The sequence below is a fragment of the Amblyomma maculatum genome, chromosome 4 (assembly GCF_055883805.1).
Source record: "Amblyomma maculatum isolate TAMU_Amacu chromosome 4, ASM5588380v1, whole genome shotgun sequence".
NCBI classification, from domain to species: domain Eukaryota; kingdom Metazoa; phylum Arthropoda; class Arachnida; order Ixodida; family Ixodidae; genus Amblyomma; species Amblyomma maculatum.
The window spans coordinates 77,844,809-77,865,867 of NC_139347.1; the positions used below are offsets into that span (position 1 = coordinate 77,844,809).

Genomic DNA, 21,059 nt, shown 5'->3' on the forward strand with positions numbered 1-21,059 from the left:
TGAAAGAGCCGCATGACAGGTCGCCAAGCAGAGCCATCACGTTCATCGAAAACTCTGTTCAGAGAACAATGTGCTATGGTGCGGATCGACCTACTGCCTGGTTAACTTTACTTGATGCATGTGTATGTCTCCCGGAATTTTGACGTGTGGTCAAAGTGATAGCTCGATGCTGGTGTAACTGTGTATTGACAGGTTGTGAAATGCGACCTGGTTAAATTGCTCGAAGTAGTTCCATGCAATAAAAAAAAAAATAGGCCCCGTAGACACGTTCTTACGACTATAGTTTAAAGCGGATATTTATATCTATGTCGAATGATCTTTCATATAATGGGGTATATTACTATTGCTTGGTAATGACCATGAGCGGATAAATAGATGCACATATTAAAGCAGGGATTAATAAAAATTATTTGTGGTTTAACTCTAGTTAACCCTAGTTGAATTGTGACAGCAACGGCGGATGCTTCTTTTGCCTGCTACATTATTCCCCTATCACACCCTATCAGTGTAAGGTGCTACAATATTGGGGACACTTCAGCTCATCCTTTAAGAATATGACGCGAGAGCGTAAGTTACCAGTCTTCTTCTTCTGCTTTTCTTTTTCTTTTCCTTTTTCTTTCTCTTTCTCTTTCTCTTTCTCTTTCTCTTCTTCTTCTTCTTCTTCTTCTTCTTCTTCTTCTTCTTCTTCTTCTTCTTCTTCTTCTTCTTCTTCTTCTTCTTCTTCTTCTTCTTCTTCTTCTTCTTCTTCTTCTTCTTCTTCTTCTTCTTCTTCTTCTTCTTCTTCTTCTTCTTCTTCTTCTTCTTCTTCTTCTTCTTCTTCTTCTTCTTCTTCTTCTTCTTCTTCTTCTTCTTCTTCTTCTTCTTCTTCTTCTTCTTCTTCTTCTTCTTCTTCTTCTTCTTCTTCTTCTTCTTCTTCTTCTCCTCCTCCTCCTCCTCCTCCTCCTCTTCGGCTGTTCAAGGTCAAGCATGGCCTCCGCCGGGACCCCGCGACGGCTCGAAACCTGGCGCAGTATTGCTATCGCAATAAAAGTCGCTAAGCGCATGTGCGCGAATGAATATCGGTAAGCCGGTGAACGGGAGCATTGAACTCGTCATAACCTTAAAGGTAGAGCTTAAGTGTTCCCCTCCCATCAGTTCAACCTTTTTTCTTTTCGATTCTTTATATTTTGGCCGCATTTATGGTCCACCCTCCTAAAATAGATACGGTAAACCACCCGGGGAACAAGAGAAACATTTTGCAGCACTTTTTTCGCACGAATGCTTTGAGAAGATATCTACAAGTCGTGATGTGCCTGTGTAATGCTCCGGAGCAGGACCACTGCGAGACAGCAAAAGAAATGGGATCGCGGCTGTCGTAATATCGCCGGGGGCTGCGAGTGGGAACCATAACTCAGGGAGCTGGCGCAAGTGGCCGTCTACGGCGATTTCTAATTAAGCGCCGCTGGGGAGCCATGACGGAAGACGGATGAGTAGAATTTTTTTTTTGCCTCGAGGTCACAAGGGGTTTCTTTCCGTCGACCCGTTCTAGGTCTCGCTTTTGTGCTTGCAAGTGATATGGGGATGAATCTGCCTCTATGTGCGGTTCTTTCTGGTCGGACCGCCGTGCACTGTACATGCACTCTTATGTTTACGCACGACATAGAAGAGCCCCACTTCGATCATTCATAACAACATTATAAACTGCAAAAACATTAATATTAGCTGGCTTTGCTTCACTCTTTTTACTATAGAGAATACATGAGTTATCCAAAATGGAGCTTTGATTGCTGTCATATATCCTGCAGCCTATATCCTGCAGCCTCTCCTTGCGTCGGAACGTTTCATACTGCGTACGGAGCCTCTCCTGTAAGTGCGCCTGTACATACGCGCACTGACAATTTTATGCTAGCCAGACGGTACATATGCACGCTCGCACACCGATGGGAGTGTTTTTGGCTTCAATAAGATATCATTGATTTCTCCCCTTGCAAGACCATTTGACGCGGTCTATAGTTGCAAAGGGAAAGAAGTAGTGCATCTGACATGCATTTTCACGTCATAGAGAGTGGCTACCAATACCCTTCAGGAGAAAAGTATTCTAGAAGATGGCTGATACAGGTTGGTTAGTCTATACTGATGGGATATGATGTAATAGAGCTATGTACAGGACAGGTTTTCTTTTCTCGCAGTTTCCATTATCTGCTTTTGCTTTAAATTACTTGGCTGAAAGTCGGCGTAAGTTTTTGTCTTATGTTCATAGTATCCATTCTCGTCAACAGGAAAGTTTGTAAAAGCTGTTCCTAGGCAGTACCCACCCACGAGACAAGAAGTCGAAGGCGGCTGAAAAGCCCTTAGTCTATACAGCCGATAATGCTGTGAACTACAAGATCAGAATCGTAGGAACAAAAAAGAAGGTAGTGGGGTAGATGGGAAAAAAAGCAGTTTGAGCCAAATAACAAACGGAGTTGATTATATCCAAAAGGAAATAATAATAGAAAGAAGATGCACGCTGGTGGAACATCTAATGCAGAAGACAGATAAACGATTACAGATAGCGGACAGGTAAAGGAATGAACTCCAGGATATTTTAAACGCAGAAGGGGCCTGCAGAGAACCTATTTGGGAGATCGAATCAAGAAGCTTGCTTTGGTTGCAGATGGCGCGGGACAGGCTTAAGTGGAGATATACAGGAGCTGTCTTTGCTCTGAAGGGGTTGTAAGAAGACTTGTGTCTTTTATACTGGAGATACAAATGTCCTTGGCTCTGACGAATTTTATCAGCCCTCGATGCTGAAGTTTCAAGTGCCTAGATATGCCGAAGACCGTATGTGCATGTAAGGGTCATGCACTTAACAAGTCCTGAGAAGATTCCCAAAATATGGTCGAACACTTTTCCGTGGCAGGAGCGAGAGAGAACTACAGAGCAATGCAGGCTCTTTTACCGGGATGCTTAAGAGTATGGGACACTAGGAGTCAGTGCAACGCTCATTACGATTCATCCGTGTGCGACTATCCCACTGCGAGCTAACCTTTAGGGCAGGTTAGATGTTAAAGTGGTGAATGGTGCAAATATGTAATATCCGAGTGATTACTTGTACACATGTAACCGATGAACGTCGTTAGCACTAATAATAGACTGAGAAAAAGAGAGCACGAGGAAGGGAACGTGGGGGATAGGGTTAAAAACAAACAAACTTAGAGGACAGTGTAGAAACAGTACTGGGAGAGTGCGAAAACATTAGCACTTCCTCGACGCTGTTGATTCCTAATCGACCACTTTCTGCGTCTACTTACCCACTCTCTTAAAATCTGACCACTACTCTTCGACCTGGGATGCTACCCTCGACGATGTGCAATTTTTTAGAGTCAGAAGTCGGTGTCTCGCGGCAATCAGGGTGAGTTCACCGCGGCCTTCTGATTGGCTGACTGTGTGACATCACCAAACCAGTGGTGTTAACCGACACTTGGGAGCAGCTTTTTGATTTTATTCTTCATTTTGATCTTTTTTCCTCACTCACTGCCGCCGCTGTTGTCATTTCCCTCAGCACCACACAGGATCCTTACGCCAGAAAAGGAGAAGTTGTTAAGCGTGCTCACGAACCCGGCGTAGAGTGGCAGTTAGAGTGATCACCTGGGAAACGAAGGGATGGTGGTTCGACTCCTGGCAGTGACACGATTTTTTCTTTAAGTGTCAATGTTCGCATTGACACTGGCACGTTTTCTGGTCACAGTCTCAGGTCACACGAAGCATGAGGCAAGATGACGGCACGAGGGAACCAACTTCTGGCGACATATCTTGCGGACGCTCCGTCTTAATAAGATTCCCATTCGCTATTCTCCCCTGGTTGCAGAAGAAAATGATGTGCATGCGATAGAGTAAAGCAAGGAGATGAACAGCGGGAATGTGATGTTCGGACCTGCCACTCCCACGGCTTATGTCATAGCTGACGCTTCATTATCTGCGTATAAAAGGAATAATTTGCTTCTGTTGGCATTATTTAGCGAGCGCATACAAAGTGGCCAGAAAAATCAGAACACTCTTTATTCAAGTAGCCATAAGAGGAGTCAGGGCAGGGATGTGGTACTAAGGCGAAATGCAAAAGGTGATAAGCAGTTCATAATGGCATGTTACACCGGGAAATGAGCACTTCCGGAGTACCTCGGGAAGAATATTGTCCATAAAATATCAGTATGCATTACACGTGTATTTAGGCGAAAGCTTGTCTTTCCGTATGTATGGCCTGAACAGAAAATATCAGATGAAACTGTGACTAGAAAGCGCCCGGAATCGAATCACTCCCTCTTTCTATCTTTGATCCCCAGCCGAGTTCGTGAACCACTACTCTAGGCAGGGCTTTTGAGAAACACACCGTAATTCTTCTTTCCTAGCGTAATGATGACAGTACCGATGACAATGACGATGCATTTAGTTGATAATGATGATAGTGCCGATTGGGATGATGACTATTTAGATAGTAGCGATGGTAATGAGAAAAAGTTAGTGATAATGATAGTAATGATATTTGCGGTGGCAATGCCGGTGAATTTAGTTGATAATGATAGTAGCGATGACAATGACGACGGAGAGAATGAAAACAATGCTGTAAAGTGGCTTTCGACATTTCCGCTTTTAAGAACACTTAACCCCACTGTGCCTACCTAGGATTTGCTAGCAGTGCCGCAAAGAAGCATGGGTCTGCTGCTTGCGCTATAACGGAAACGTTTGCGTGTATTGAGTGTATTGGCCATTTGCTAGTGCTCATCGGTCTCTTTTAAAGGTGAATATCTGATGGTGATGCAGGAAATAGTGGCTAGGTTATCTATTGCTGAAGAGACGACCGATGTCTCCACCGCTGGAGTAGCTTGAAGCACCAAGAGACGCGTATTCTTACGCTGGTCCAAGGCTACGTCAGTGGTGTTGAGATGAACCTACGCTGATAGCGTGGGGTTGAGTGCCAGGCTACGAATTCTGGTCATTGACGACACAAGTACTCTCACGATTCGCTGCATGAGTATCATTCTTATCTACTAAGGTGTCTGGTTGGAAATGGAATCGGTAATCAAGCGGAGGTTATGAAACAGAGCGCTAGAATATTGTATCGCACTATAGAGAGTCCGCCCGGATTTCAGGACAATGCGTTGGATCATGTGCAACATTTTGGCGATCTTCCGTTTTGCAGAGTGAATCCATGGCGCTGAGGACCAAGAAGCGATGACTGGACCACGGATCTGCGAGGTGTCGACGCGGACTTGATCATCCACAAATAATTATACCAATAATTGCAGAATTATCCCTCAATATTTGTAGTTAATAATTTATATAATTGCCAGTCCCCACGGCGTTGTTATAAATATGAGTGTAGTCTTAGCAAAGTGTATTATTCAGATTAAGAGTATCGAAAAAGGCAAACACATGTCCCAAAGGAGCCATTATTTGCAAATAAGTGTAAAAGTGTTTCCGGCATGGCCACACGGCTGGTGTGTATTTACTCATGTTTCAGTGTTTGTTGCTTCTGGCAAAAAATGAGAACAATTTTTGCTGGAACCAGCAAACACTGAAACATGGGGTAATGACTTTTTGGTTTCAACCTTAAATATCCTGAAATGAAGTTTTTTTTTTTTTTTGTCAGATTTACACCGTTATAAGAAAAAGTGGAAACTGTTTATCTTTGTTTACTCACAGATGCAGTCCAAAGATAAACATGAATGACACACATCAAATGAGTATTTTTATTCGTCAGCTTCTTTACAGGAAAAGAAATGAAATCACTGCTAAAAAGTTTTAAATGCAAATTTCTGCTGAAAAACAGCTATTACGAACAGAATAAAACAAGATAAACTGGCAGTAATATGACAAATACAAGTAAGCTATATGTCGTAATTCTTATTAAAATGGTCATAAATGCTACTCAAAATACGTAAGACGTATAAGCCCTACTGGGGGACATAAATAGTACATGCGATAGAGCAGCTTTGAAATTAAAATTGGTGGCCTTTAAAAACAGTCATTTATGTAGATTGGCGAGCAGGTGGGGTGCTTAAGATTTCCACTACAAAGTATTGGAGCCACGCTTGCCAGAATAAAGGGTGAATGTTCAAACTGAAATCCATCTCTCTCGACTAAGCTAACCTTTTAGTAGACTCCACTGACTTCCCAGGCGCACCTGCGCGGTACAACCACTGAATACTTCATTAAACTATCTCTCTGACGCAAAAGCAAGTGGCTGACAACCGTTCGTAGTCTGCTAGTATCGCCTACTCTTTTTTTGTTTGGCGGTTCGCTGTTTTCATAAAAACATTCTTGCCCAGATTGGCCTAGTCCATTTGCGTCTCTGCGCAGTATGGGCTCATGCCGTTCGTTTAACCTTTACCTCGTTCTTATTATTTTAACGCGAAGGCGGGCGCACCTTCCCCATATAAAGCTGCCCGTGTGTTGTTTCTGTTCGCAAACTTCAATATTGATAACGTCTACCAACAGCGCAACGCGCCATGATGCACTGCTTCGAGGCGACAGAGGCCCATAAGTAAACACATTGAGGCAACACAGTAAAGATGTCAGGTAGCAAAAACAAGCAAACGTTCCTGACGAGGTGGGATTTTATGCGACCCAGGGATATAACACGCTCCACGTTTCTCCCTAATATCGAAGCATAAGAGAATCTTGCTCTAGCGAAGGCTTGTTGCCCGAACTAATTTGGAGAACACACGACAGCCAGAGGAACGGTGAAATCGTTTTAGTGCGGGGGCTGTAAATCTGTGTACTGAGAGTGTACATAGAAGAAAAAACTGTGACAACGTGTTCCAGGGACGACACCTGAGAGACGCAGAAGTAGAGGTACGACCGCGGGTTTGTCGGGGGCTCCTAGGGATAACGACTAATTGCTGGTGTTGGTTAATTTCAGTCACGAACAAAAGGAAGAGTGTGGATGGCTGGTGCATTGTACTGCGTAAATCGACGAAAGCAGGGTTAAGAAGACAATGTAAATAGTTAAGCACAATGAAGCGAACCTGAATGGCAAACGTTAACTTCGTACTTGAAAAAAAAAAGTTTTTTTTTGAAAACTACCTATGATCTGGAAGTAAATATAACCCATAGGGTTATATTTACTTCATCCCTCATTATAAAGCGCCTTATTGAAACTGTGCAATCAGTACACCGCTGTAAAAACTGCAGAAGGCGATAAAAGGCGAGAAGTGAACTCCAGCGTAATTTCGTCTTAATATCTGCAAAGAGATTAGCCTTTTTTTTTACTCATTTTCTTTTCTAACTCTTAGGAAAGCAGTAATGGGCTTTAACTGTCGAGTACCAATCTGTGTATCTTTAATAGTTCGCCAGGACGGCCTGTGGATTTTTTCAAGCCATTCGTTGACTAATTAGCCAACCGTTAGCGCAAACTTTTTGTTGTTAAAAAAGTTGTTCGGATGTTTCGCGATGATTAGACTCGAGGAAGATGACAAAATCTATCGAGGTATAGTAATATTTAAAAATATCGTTTGGAACGCAAAAAAAACAAAAGCATGTTCATAGTAGAAATGAGTTGGCCGCAGTAATTAGGCATCCGGTAAATAGATGTCGGCGGCACGGTTTGAAAACCAACAAAGGTCATTCACATTACCTTACGTATGATTCTTCGGTAAAAAATAAAAATGACAGGGGGTTCCACTCCTGCCAAAGTGACAAAATCTTAACTGCTCATCCATATTTAAGAACTTTGCGACTGATTGTTTTAGGTTGGGCAAAAAAAATTTTGGTGGTGCACCAAGAATATTTTGGAAGCGGGGTAAGTCGGTTTTGAAAGCTGCTCGCCTTCGTTCTCGAAATAATCAATTTACGGGTGGGACACCCAAATTTTGGGAGTGAGCGAAGACAATTGTTGGAAGTGAGTCAACTGAGACTGTATCAATCCTGTCTTCTACACGAGAACGCCCAAATTCAAAGGCAATTAAATTGGGCCGAGATCATTGCAAGGTAGAATTTCGGATGGTCCTAATCATGTTTGGACATCGATGTCGTACCATGTGTTCCCATCATTACCCTGCAGGCTCTAACTGAAAAGAGGCGGTTCAGTTTTATGCTGTCTCTCTGCTATGCTTCGGAAGATTTAAAGAAGAAAATGAATGGTAGTTTAGCTCGGCTAAGCAGGAATATACACGCAGAACTATTATTTAGCCCTGATTTAGCTACGTTTGGCTTCGTTTAACTTTGCTTTATTAGATACGTGTAGCCATGCTTATCTGAGTATTTAGCGAGTGCTTTAGGAATGTTTAGAATGAGGGCGCCTGACTCCAATCTTTACTGCATTTTTGTCACAGGAGATGAAGATTATGAAGACGACAATTTCCAAATTGCAGTGTGAAAGACTTTCAGCTTAGATAGGGAGGAAACCGGCACCTGTGATGGCGAAGTGGTCTAACGCATTGGCCATGAAGGTAATCTCTTTGGCTAGATGTGGATTCGAAATTCATTGGCGGCATGGCGTTTTTTTCAAGCAGTTGCTCAGAGGCAGCTTCACAGCCACCCGCGAGAAATTACAAAACGCGAACAGCAATTCTCTTGCAGCAAAAATAAAAACTTCCACCTCCAGAAAAAAAAAAAAAATGAGACAAGTCTAAAACTTTCGCTTGTATGAATTTGGTGTTTTCGGGTTCCTCGTTTTACGGTTTGCCAAAATAGCTGTATAAGCATTAAGAATAACGATTTTTGGTGAATAAGAATTTATTGTGCAGAACTTGAGCACCGCAGATGACGAGCTTAATCAGGTCGTGCTTTGACGCTTAACTTAAGACCAGCTTATTTCTTTATTCAGCAATTCAACTGACAAGACCGTCATCCTGTCCTCTTGTGTTACCAAGATGAACTTTGGGCAATGAGTCTACAGCTCCCACGCGATGCGTGTCTGATTATAGAAACGACTTCGATATTATTAAATTGAACTAATGCAAAAATGGGACATCATGGAAGAAAGATAACAAGTGCACTGCATTGTGGTCAACTTAGTTTGTTTCTTGGGCAAAATTTATTTCAATGCAAAATGAAGCAGCCCAACTTCATGCTATAAATAACTGCACATAATATACACAAACACGAAAGCAACGCAAGCAAAACGACGACGGGGAAGAAAGCCACACATACGCGCTTTCTAGTCAGCGCGTGTGTTCGTTTTTCGCGTTTCATAATAAACCAACTAGCCCCCCTTGTCATCGTTCATTGTATATCGCATTTAAGATAACGCAAAACTGCCTTCTTGCACTAAAGTGAAAACAAGAGCCTCTGTGGCCAGAGGCGAATGCCGCACATCGTAATGGATACCAGTGCGGTTATTTGCGCGTCCGTAACACGGGTGCTCGTCGCACTTTGCCTCCGGACGTCCCAACGATGAATTGTCGCTGTTGATACTTTCACCGTTTCGTATCTTGTACCTTCTGCTTGTATTTTGTAGCCGAATAAGATATAAGGAGAAAACTTGACTCAGCTGTGCTCACCTGCAGTGAACGCCATCCCATCATCATCGCCATCGACATTCCCAGCGTCATTATCATCATCGCACTCCGACCATAAAAGCTCACTAATCGAGATGAGCACTCTCCTCCAGCGCAATCGTATACGAGAGCCGGCCGATCGCAATCGCAACATCCTTTACACAACTAGTTCAGCCGAAGAGCTGGCCAATATTGAGCCACGTAGCTTCCGTTTCAGTGCCCGCTGTTTCTTGAGCACGCCTTTCCGAATTCATTAAGTGAAGCCTGTTTACTTTCCTGCTTATTGGACAGGAGCATCGCACAGCGGGTTGTGCTGTCAGAAGAGAGGGAATCGTGCACAACATAAATCGCAATAACATATTCTCTCTAGAGGACTGAGGAAATAAGTAGCAGCGGATTCGTGCTCTCCAGTAACTCGGTGTAGAAATCTGTTGCCGCTGGCACCATGCGTGTGGCGTCATCTCGGGTACGGCGAGATAGGTAGCTTGAGTGTGCGCGGGCACAGAAATAAAGAATTAAATAATAGCTGTTCGGCAGTAAAGAAAGATTTTTTGGTTATTTGGACGAGATTTTCAACCAACCGAAGAGTGAGACTTTTTTTTTTTTTTTCGGGAAGCTGCAGGATGTCGAAGGAGGCTTCCCATATAACATGCCGTCTATGCAGGAAGAGCTACTCATGTGTTACGAAATCGGCGCACTTTTTTGTTAAGTCAGCGCGACGCGAAGAATGCACGCGCGGCGTCTGCGTAGAGTTCCAAAACATTGGAGAAATGTCTCCTTTTCCGCGCAAGGAGAGCACGTAGCCTTGGGCGCATCGGTGGCACCCCATCCTCATCACTCGGAGGCGACGATGATTCACCCGGCCGGAGAAGCAACGGGGTGCCTCCAGAAGGTTCAGCCGAAGCTGACCAATGACGACGCGCATCTTTCCGAGGAGAGTAGAGGACGCTTGAGCAGTGGAAGGTATGTGTATGTGCTCACCTGCCTTGGAGCGTTGTAACTGACAGACGCGGCGCGTTGGCAAGCTAGCCAGTGTTACAACCAGTGTTACAGCGACTGTTTCAGTGATTCTTCAAGTGCTACTGCTCAGTTTCCGGGGTCAACCCGCTGCTCGGCAAGCACACTGATCTCTGAGAAAGCGGCGATTGTCTACGTTACGGCCACAACATGACTCTGCAGACATCGGTCTTTGACACTGCCCGGTGAATAATTTGGTGCTTATTTGTTTTGGCTCTCTCGTGTACTGTGAATTGCTGTAAAGCCTCTGTGTCTGTTGAGAACCTCTTTAACTTGCATGCTTGGCGTTGCTCTTTGTGAAAATTTTCTTTATATTTTAAGTATCGGTGTGAATTCCTCTGTATCGTCGCTTGCTGCATAAAATGTTTTTACGTTAACTCTGACTCCGGCCCTTACTCTGATTTGAACTGGCGAAAGCTGGGCACCAAATGGCTACCCCCTTCTGTCACTACAGGTAGCTGAGTTCCGTCTGAGCAGCTTCTCCACACACTCTAAGAGTGTCTGGGACTGTGCACAATAATAGTGGCGTATCGTTAATAAAATGTGATTATTAGAGGGTGACACAACGAAGATTACTCTTTCGAGTCGGGAAGAAGACTCTCAAAGACAGAGTAATTTCTGGCATGCGGGCGTTATTATAGTGCAGTACCAGTGATACTTCTAGTTCTCAAAGTGAGCCTAAGCCCTGCAGCGTGGTCGAGCACCTAGGAGCGTTAGGAACTTTCAATGCAGTGCGCAAACAAAAAAGCAGTGAAATTTCTTATACGCTGCCTGATCGTGGATGTCTTGGCTCCCGAAGTTTTCTATTTAAGAGCGCGTGCTAAGGGCTAATGATTAAGAAAATTTATTTATCAGGGACCACGCTGTAGGAAGTTGATTTTAAGGATAAAGCTCCTTCAGGTAATACGTTTATTATGCAATGCGACGATTAGAGCTCAATGCAAGGTTATACCAGCAAAAAGCATTTTTGTTTTCTTTTCACGCTGCGTACGAGATTCTTTCATCTGATGTCTGATATTTAGAAGGCTTGTATATGCTTGCATTGCACGTCTCACTTTAGGAGTAAGGGATTATATTTTGTGGATTTGGGAAGTGCATGTTATGGCAATGTGTTGTGCACCTTATCCAAAAACATGCAGACTAGCAACTAGCCAAGCTGTGAGCTAACTTTATATTACAAATATTGCAAGTAGGAGGGCTAGGTTTGAAATATAACATAATCGGTAATCCCAATCGATAATTTATAATCGAAATAGAATGTAATTGATGCCGTCGAAGATTTTCACGTTAGATTTGTCTAATGCAGGTTATATGCTCAGTTAGATTTCACAGCAGGAAGATGTTCATCACTTACCGAAACTGCGTCGTTTCCACCGATACGGCAGATTTCACGCGCGTCACCAGTATTCGGATGATGTTCACCAGAAAGACAAAGTTGACCTGCGATAGCAAGGAAAAGCCTCCATATTCTGGGGAAATCAAGTGCATGTTGTATTGGTTATACAAATATTTATTACCTCAATCGCTAAAGCGTATCGACAATTTGAACTTCAGTTTTTTAGATCGTAATTAGGTTCTAAATTGAAGCAATTAGATTAATATTGAAAATACATTAAAAAAGAAGAAAGGTTCGGCGGTAATTTTTTTTTTGCCCCAACTTTAATGGTAGGGCGCAAAAGCGTTAGCGGCTCTCGTAGATTCCTTTTGTAGCACTGTTATTACATTGTTCAACGAAATGTTTCCTTTAGTCCTTATGGCGGGCCGCTGTTACACGTACATGCTAGCTTAGATTTGGATTACATCGTTTTCCTTTATGCTGAACTTATGTTCTAAGTGTAGTTTCGCTAATCCGTTCCACCTTTTCTTTTTGGATATGTTTTTGGTTCTCGTGAAACGTTTAATTCGCGAAAATACCACAAAGGTGACTTCCCATAACTCACGTGTTAACGATTAATGCAACGCTCACCAATATAGCCACAAGTCGTGGTCCGATGAGCAGCCAGACGTAGCGGTTTGCTCCGTATCCTTCCCAGCATGCCGTGCGCAGCTCTTGCTCCATCAGGTAGGCCCAGGTCAGGATGAATACCAGAGGAAGGCCTGGGGAACACAATTTAGATCCTATTATTCCTATCAACCAAATAGTCGAGGAGGAAAAAAGGCTTGGACAGGGAAGGTGATGCGAAGGCTATATACGTCCAATGGTCGCTAAGAGTGACGGAGTGGATTCCAAGGAAATTCCAGTGATTGAAGGGCACTGGAGATGGTCAGTGGGACTGATGAAATTGGAAAGCTTGCCGGGATTATGTGAATGTACATGGGAATGGACGGGACTAAATGGAAGGATATAAGTATGGGAGTAGAGGGTGCAGTCAGGATGATGATGATGATGGTGATGATTTATAAAAAAACGAAATAATCTAAATTTTCACGAGTAATCACCTTGGAGAATTAAATGACACTGTCCAGTGCTTTTAACACTTTTTAATCTCTAGATTCTGGTTCGCAGTGGCGAAGCGAGAAAGAAAGGTCACTCAGGACCGCTGGATGAAAAATAAATATAGACGCAATCGTATTTATGCTTACCTAACGAGAATGTAAAACAGTTCTGCAAGTTTCTCATTCCCTTCTTCAAGCTAAGCACCGACATCGTTACGAAAGAAACGCGCTAGGTTCCGTTTTGCGTTGCTGTGGCAACCAACTGAAAACTGCTAACTCTCACTTCGCGTGCTGTGTGTTGCGCAAGTGTGCAGAGTTGCAGTTTTCTACATGTGAACATATATGCGCTCGTTGAATTCCACTCTTGATAGCGTTTAATGAAACCTGAAAATGACAGTGTCGTGACAAGAGGCTATCTCATGCTTCGCTAGGCAACATCAAGCAGAAAGAATACCGAAGTCTGTGCTTCACAAACACTGTACAAACGTGGTTTCAACACTTCATTCGATGTCGACAAGGAAGCGTAAATTAAAATGGAAGGTCCAGATGGCGGTTAAGTTTGGGCTTTACACCGAAACTTTTCAAACACCAGCAGTGCCTCAATAAGCACGCACATAATAAGCAGCCGATCTCTTCAGCCAGGCTGGAGACGCCTAAAGCACGTAGAATGTAGGAGCTGGCTGCACTCCGTCATCTTGCATGAAAAAAAAAAAAAAAAACGCCTTTCTCCAAAATAAACGGTAAATGCCGTGCAAGAAGCTATGCGTTGATTTGTTTGCCTTTCTCTTCTTTTCACGCCTTCCGTTCTGGAGAGTACGCGGCTCCAGTGCACGCACGGGGAATCCCGTGTCGTACTGGCCACTGTGAGGCGGCGGTCGATGTTTCGAGTGGCAGTGAGCCGGTTCCTCTTGATTGGGCGACGCTTGGAGTTTTGCATAATTGCTAGGAAACTCGGCTCCCGGTAAAGCGAGACGCGCGTCACTCTAATGACACCGGTGACCCCGCCGTTGCTTGGCGCCGTGGATGTTCAACTTCCCCCGTACCTCGCCGTGGAGGGGAGCACATCCGAGCCAGAACATTCTGAAATCTCTCCTGGTATTTTCCGCGTATCAATGGAAACGGGCGCTATGAGATCACGCCTTTGTGCTGTGACGCGAAAGTAGTTTGGAAGTTTCAACAGGGAAAGGGCGATTAGTGCTGCATGCGATCAATCATTACAGTCATTTCGCATTAAAAAGCTTGAGGCAATGCGACAGTCGGAGTAAGTCTTCCCTTACCACTTAAATTTAAAAGCATGGCACAAAACAAAGGCAGAAACCGTGAATTGCACGCCTAGTGAATATAAAATGAAAACGCGGAAAAGGAACATAACAACTCACCAGCAAGCTTATACTGAAGTCCAATTTCTTGAACAAAATTTAACCCCTTTGCAAGAAGTAATCAGCCAACGGTGCCGGCTTCTTAGCCATGAAATGGAGAACCTTCAGAATTTTTAGGCTTTTCAACTTTTGTGAAAGACATTAGTCTATCTTTTACAGGTGGGACACTGCACGACACTGAGCAGTCAACCAGTATTTATATAAAGTAATTGCCCATGTGGTTGCAAATTCAGTTGAATACAGTAAAGCGAAGTACATGGTGGTTTAAGCCAATCAATAATAATTAAAAGTGATTCACTTACTGTACACAGGGCAAGACTTAGAACAAGTGAAAGCAAAGATTTCGTTGGACTATGATTTACTTATGATTTGTCTTGGATCCCTCTTGTAAATAACTTGTTCTCCGAACACGCGAAGTCAGTAGCATGTCTGTGAAAAATAGCCTCCTATCTACATCTCTGGTTAAAGCTATCACTCCAATAATCTCTGTTCTTTTCAAAACTTGCGTATGAAACTCTAGCCTGGGGGACGATGACTAAATGGAACTATGATAGACTACAATTGTTTCGTGTGTACCGCACCGGGCCTGTTAGATTGTTACCAGCGTAGCCATGTTTTCTCATATTTGAGGTTTTTACCAGCAAATATAATCTATTTATGGTTGCTGGCGCAGCTAATAATAAAAAGAAACTCTACACAATTTACACACCTGTCTTGGAGCAATATGACATTCGTAGCCACAATCGCGGAGCTAAAGACGGAACACATGATGGAAAGCAAAATGTGGAATATTCGGTAATCGACATGTTAAATCACTGTGCTTCTATTTTGGATTTCTGCATACCCAGAAAAGCGCCCAAACAGAAATTGCGGAGAGTGCTCGTTGTTGTTGATGTAGTGAAGTAACAGTAAAAAGAATGTTTCCTTTTCATGACGCCAATGTGAACTTTTTTTTGTTTGTGTGTGTATGTCTGACAAAAGCAAACGTTCTTGTTATTTAAATAACATAGAAACAAAACTCGGCCTTGCCACTCTGCAACAGATGAGTAAACAGATTCATACTATATGATACATGTGTGTATTTTTAAAGCGGCTCATCTGTACATATCTACTGAAGTCAAGTATTGTACCAGTTCTCTGACGTACTGCAGCAGGTTGCTTCTTTTGTTACAGGGGCAGAGATCCGGTCAGGCAATCATGCTTTTTAATGCGAAAACATTTCTTGGCTCATCAGTGGTGTGCGAAGAAATTTACTGTCCGCGGAGTGTGTTACCGAAAAACAAATCCAAAGAAAATCCAACACAATCCACATAACAAGCAAAAAAATACCGAATCCAGTCATGATAACTTGGCTATAACTCCTTCATGACATTGTATAATGACTAGCCACATTAGCCCCAGCCCGAATTCAAGTAATAATCATAAATTCAATCCAGAATACATATGGCAAGCCAATACCGAATCCAGTCATGATTAATTGGCTATAAGGCCTAAACGACAATGTACCATGACCAGCCACATTAGACATATCCCGAATCCCAGTCATAGCCAACAGTGCAATCCAGAATCCATATAACAAGACAACCAAAGTCAACTACTGATTGACTGGCTGATTGGACTGTACCGACTGCGACCGACCGACCGACCGACCGACCGACCGACCGACCGACCGACCGACCGACCGACCGACCGACCGACCGACCGACCGACCGACCGACCGACCGACCGACCGACCGACCGACCGACCGACCGACCGACCGACCGACCGACCGACCGATTGACTGACTGACTGACTGACTGACTGACTGACTGACTGACTGTGACTGACTGACTGACTGTGACTGACTGACTGACTGACTGTGACTGAGTGACTGACTGACTGTGACTGACTGACTGACTCGGCTCGACTGATTTTATCCGCGTAAAGCAAGAAGAGCCCTTCTTCTAACATTCTGAGACATTTTGGTCTTTACGAGTGTCGCGAGGGCTTTATGCTCCATTGCACAACTGAAATTCAAGCACTGTAGCTTGATTACCTTTGGCAAAAACGGCGCACACAGGCAATTTTAAGAATATGTGCCTGGACCTCAGGTTTCTATAACGGGTTGAAAAGGTGAAGAGGCAGGTTATTTTTTTTGAGAGCGAGCAAATCAGGCCTTAATGCCGCTTCTAAAAAAATAGAAAAAGCATGTTAGCCACACTTCTTTGATTGCATGTCGGAAGGGCACCCTGATCCTTTACCGCATTGTGTGGAGCAGCAGAGTGGCCTTTTTCTCTCCTATCAATGTAGAGTTTCTCCCTTTCCACATATTGTAAGGTGTACAATTTTAATCGCAGTGTACAAAAAATTCAGCCATCCTTAAAATCAAAGCACTACATATGAAGCAGAGGTTGCCTGCTGGGGATACGGAGGCCACATTTGAGAGTTGACGATATAGTGATAGGAGAAGCGGCGGCGACAGTGTCAACCCGAGGCGATGGTCCCAGGCGTTGCGAGGAGCTCATTTCAGCGTTGTCTGTTTCTCTTCATCACGTGGCCACGTTTATCAGTGTGAGGCAACACCAGTCACCAGCTGAGCGTTGCAGACGTCGAGAGCTTGGACGCCGGAATGGATGCGCCACTAGGAGGTACTGACTATGAAAGAGGTGTTTGCTGCAAAGCCGGCACGCAGATGTGAGTCGCATTATTCGAGGCTCCAGTGGTGAGAGATGGCTTAAGACGAGGAAAGCAGCCGAACACTTTACGAAGAGGGGTTCGAAAAACCCACCAGAGGTGTGGCGAAGACAAGAACGCGGGAGGGCCAACGGGTATAAGAGGGGAGATGTGTGCGACGCAGTCGTTATGCAGAGTGCCAACATGCCATCACGGAACGACGCCGTGGTTGAAGGAACAGAGCGCCGGCCGACAGCATCCCACCAAGGCATAGGTCCAGAGCGTTGTGAGACGCTTGTGCCGGCTTTGCGCCTTCATTACGCAGGCACTGTGGTGTCTACGCTGGTTGGCAATGGTATTTTAGGCTCCATAGCGGACTACTGCAAGGAAACACATACGATCGTCTTACCAGTGTGTATAATGACGGAAGAATATTGGATGACGCATCTCATGGCTGGCACAATGCAACCACTAGAAATGGAGTAATCTCACGCAATCAAGTCTTTTCCTTTCCTTTTTTTTTAGTTTTTTTTTAGGTTATAAAAAAGCCTGCGTTTCCTAAAATAGTGCATTCCAGCAAGAAAAATACAAGATGACTAATTTAGCACTGTTAGGCCAAACGCTAATTCGGTCACTTGGGTTTTCGCTTCGGTCTAAACTCCGGGTTACTCATACCAGTTAACATAGTGTCGTAATGTGACGTGCCAGTGGGTTAAGTGGCGATCTCGAGCGTGCTGACCTAGTTGGGGGATCCTACCGAAGGCTTCCTGGCCGGCTTTAGCAGAGGCATATTTCAACAAAATCGGTGAATGGGGCTGACTCGTTGAGCATCTCAGAAGTGCTGCCGAAGTTGGCAACGATAAGAGCACACCTGGATATATTAGTGAAGGGTGCTGCTGCGTTAGCGCGCTGAAACACGCGTTTGACGCACATAGGTAGTAATACAGTCGGTTTAAGGACGACGGCTTTGCACAGCTTTTCAAAATGGATGTGTTCCTGATTCGATGAAAATCTCGCTTGAACGGGATTAAATGGCACCTTTCAGATGCCTAATTAAAAACGGCTTTGTGTGAGCGCTGTCCACATGATGCAGGTGAAATAGCGCGTCACATAGTTCGAGCAGCTCATCGCGAACGGGGTAGTGGATCAGTGGATCTATGGGCCACCCCACTTCTGGTACGAAAGACGGGATTAAAGTCAAGCTGCAGTTTTACAAGTGTGATCGGCGAGAGGCTGCAGTTGTGAAAGTGCTTTATCAGGAGACTGCAGTAAACATGAACGGGGTGGATAAGGAAAGCGTAGCGAAGATGTGACTGAAATGGGAACAGTCTCTGAGAACTGAGCCTGCACGATAGCGCAGCTTTATGTAGTACGGATCGTTTTCCGGGCTAGAGCCCCCCTAATCTCTACATTGTCACGTTGAGCCTACGACCCAGTTGGAAATTGAATTATCTGAAAGAAGTTTTTGAAAATCTCTGCCTTGAGCCCTCTGTTGAACAATACCTACAAGGTGTCCTACTCACTTCAGCATTTTGCCAGCACCAATGACAGAGTGTATAGGCTCATTTGCAACCACTGCAAGTTCAGACGGAAGACCTCAGTTTTTAGACTACCAACTGCCACTGCCAGTTTGTGCATTTAAAATACTTATCAGTGTTTTAACGGCGTAGAATTGTCATGTTGCCGATGACTGATGTGCGCTTCGTTCTAAGCCGTAGTAGGAGACTGAAAGCATTCCAACTACAGGCAAAATGATGGACAGGGGTTATTAGGATCGTGAAAGCGTAACCCTACTGAGAGTGAGGGATGCGTTACTTAATTAGAATACTTGCGTTTGGCATCATAGAACACGGTGTGTGCTCATCATGCGTCTTTGCGTTTGACAAAAAGCAGCGGCGTGCGAACAGTACTTTACATAAATTGATCGAGGGTGAGTAGGAGACTTTGCAAAGATGATTCCACATATGTGCAACGGTTTAAACGGATATTCACAGGAAACACAAAAGCGATTTTGCAGTGGCATTCCATGTTTTTCATTGATCGGTGTAGCTGACGAAGGAAGCGATATTGACCTCCACAACGGGGCACGTTACGCGAAGCTATAGTAAAACTTTGACCCTATTTCATACTTCATAGAAAATGACACCATTACTGACGACGACAAATAAATCAGCATCAAGGCATGAAGGCATGACTTGATGAAAGCCTATGGCTTTATTCGGACGATCAACCCTGAAATCAATATATTTGAGCATTATGAACGATGCTTCAAAATATAGTGCGTCGTGCTGCTTAACCCTCCTTCCCGCAATGTCGATCACAAAGGCATGCTGTAAGGCGTCAGAGTGGTCTCCTCCTTGAAACCGCGTCAAAAAAAAAAAAATCTGAGGTATGCTCAGTTCGAAATTCGTGCCAGTTCTGCGAGACCTAAAAATTTACATGATTCGTTTGAAGTAATTTTGACCATGAAATATAAGATTCATTCAGTGAATCGCATAACAGGGTATTCGGTTTGCTTTCTGCTGATTAAAATATTCGCACATCTTTAGCTGTTGAAATATCTTTCTTCGTCATGCCCTGCAAGTCTTTTGCAGGTTTACTATGGACATTGCATGGAATTGCCGAATAAATTTTGACTCGAGCTGATCAGTAAACCCTAGATAAAAATGAAACATTTTTTACGACTTCTTCCGAAGGTACTTAAAATTGCAGGTGATGGTCTGATGATGTTTAAAAACAAATGACTCAAGTGTGCCATGAAGAACCGGTCATTTACGATGATTTGAATATTCTATCAAGAAAGCAAAAACTACCTCCGAGAGATACGTTGGTCGGTACAAAACAGAGACCGAGAGCTATATGATAGAAATGTTGGCCAATACGCTCGTTGATATGTATCCAATGGGAACTCATATCAGCACGGTGTGTTGAGTGTGTTCGGATATGGGACACAGTACATCAATAGAAAGAGCTCGGGCTCACTATATGGCAGTACAAAGTGCTGCGCACGTCAAATAGAAAAAGGAACAGTTGTAGATGGCGCGGTACTCACCCCATCCAATGGCGTAATAAAGCTTGAAGGGCGCATCTTGTCGGAATATGCAGATGGTGATTCGTGAGTGGAGCAGTAGGCCCTCGACGAACATCCAGTTGATGGAGGCCATGGCCGCGTACATCTTCAGGGAGAGGATAGTCTTGCACAGGGGCGGCTGTGGAGATTCAGGCAGAGGATCCCACTTAGGTGAGTGTTCCGTTGTTATGCGCCAATATCACGATTTAAGCTACGCACTTCAGGTGGCACTAACAAATGCTGATAGCAGTTCAGGTTTGTTTAGGCGCAACCGCACAACATGAAGCTGTATAAAAAGCTTTGAAATATGCTAGCTGCGAATTATCTTGCAAACCTGTTCATGCTTAGCGGATTGTAAGCGGAGAATTACTGTTTGAAGCAAGAGTTGCATGAAATCAATGCATAAGAAGGAAAGGAGCAGACGGAACAAAGAAGGCGTAACAGGTGCTTATCTCGAGCATCGTGTTGTAATCTGTGGATCAGTTCGAAAAACTCATACGGCAGCAGTATAAGCGCTGTGTATTTACCGAGAACATAGGGTCTGTCGAGCGGTGTCTAATTGGTTCCCCATCGTTGGGCGTCATCTATAAAAACAATTTAAGCAACTATTCCAGGCATTTTTGCATTCACTGCGTGTTAAGCACGTGCGGTGATTCCTATTTCATGCGTTCAGAGCGTGTGCTTTTTTTGCGCTTAGACTGATATTTGCGTGAGCTTAGCAACAAAGCCTCGTCTGCGTGCGCAACTAAAACCGCCGATGGTAACAAGCAGTCTGCGCTCGTAATTCTTGCTGATGCTGCAAACACGACTCCGATGCTGAATCTGCAGCATGTAATCCTGGATGATCTATCACACAATACAAATGTTGGAAGTGTTAATGCACGAGAAAGCTTCAACACAAGGTGTGTGTGTTGGTGGGACGACAGCCTAGCCAATCTGCAGATGTTCGCAGACAACTAGGAAGCAAAAGGCTAGTTATTTATGGCGCGTTTTTGATGGCCGATATTTGAAAAGACTCTTTTCCTTTGGTTTGTGTTCAAAATCTA

General features: G+C 44.0%; 1 protein-coding gene across 1 annotated transcript in view; it reads right to left on the minus strand.

The window, feature by feature from the left end:
- The window catches only part of LOC146191485 (corticotropin-releasing factor receptor 1-like), a 201,534-nt gene that overhangs the window by 15,094 nt on the left and 165,381 nt on the right, over nt 1–21,059 (minus strand). Inside the window, exons 6-8 of the mRNA XM_084599958.1 lie at nt 19,996–20,152; nt 12,442–12,572; nt 11,830–11,915 (exon numbers count right to left, since the gene is read on the minus strand). Of these exons, the coding sequence (XP_084456084.1) occupies nt 11,830–11,915; nt 12,442–12,572; nt 19,996–20,152 (374 nt within the window). The remainder of the gene's footprint in view (nt 1–11,829; nt 11,916–12,441; nt 12,573–19,995; nt 20,153–21,059) is intronic.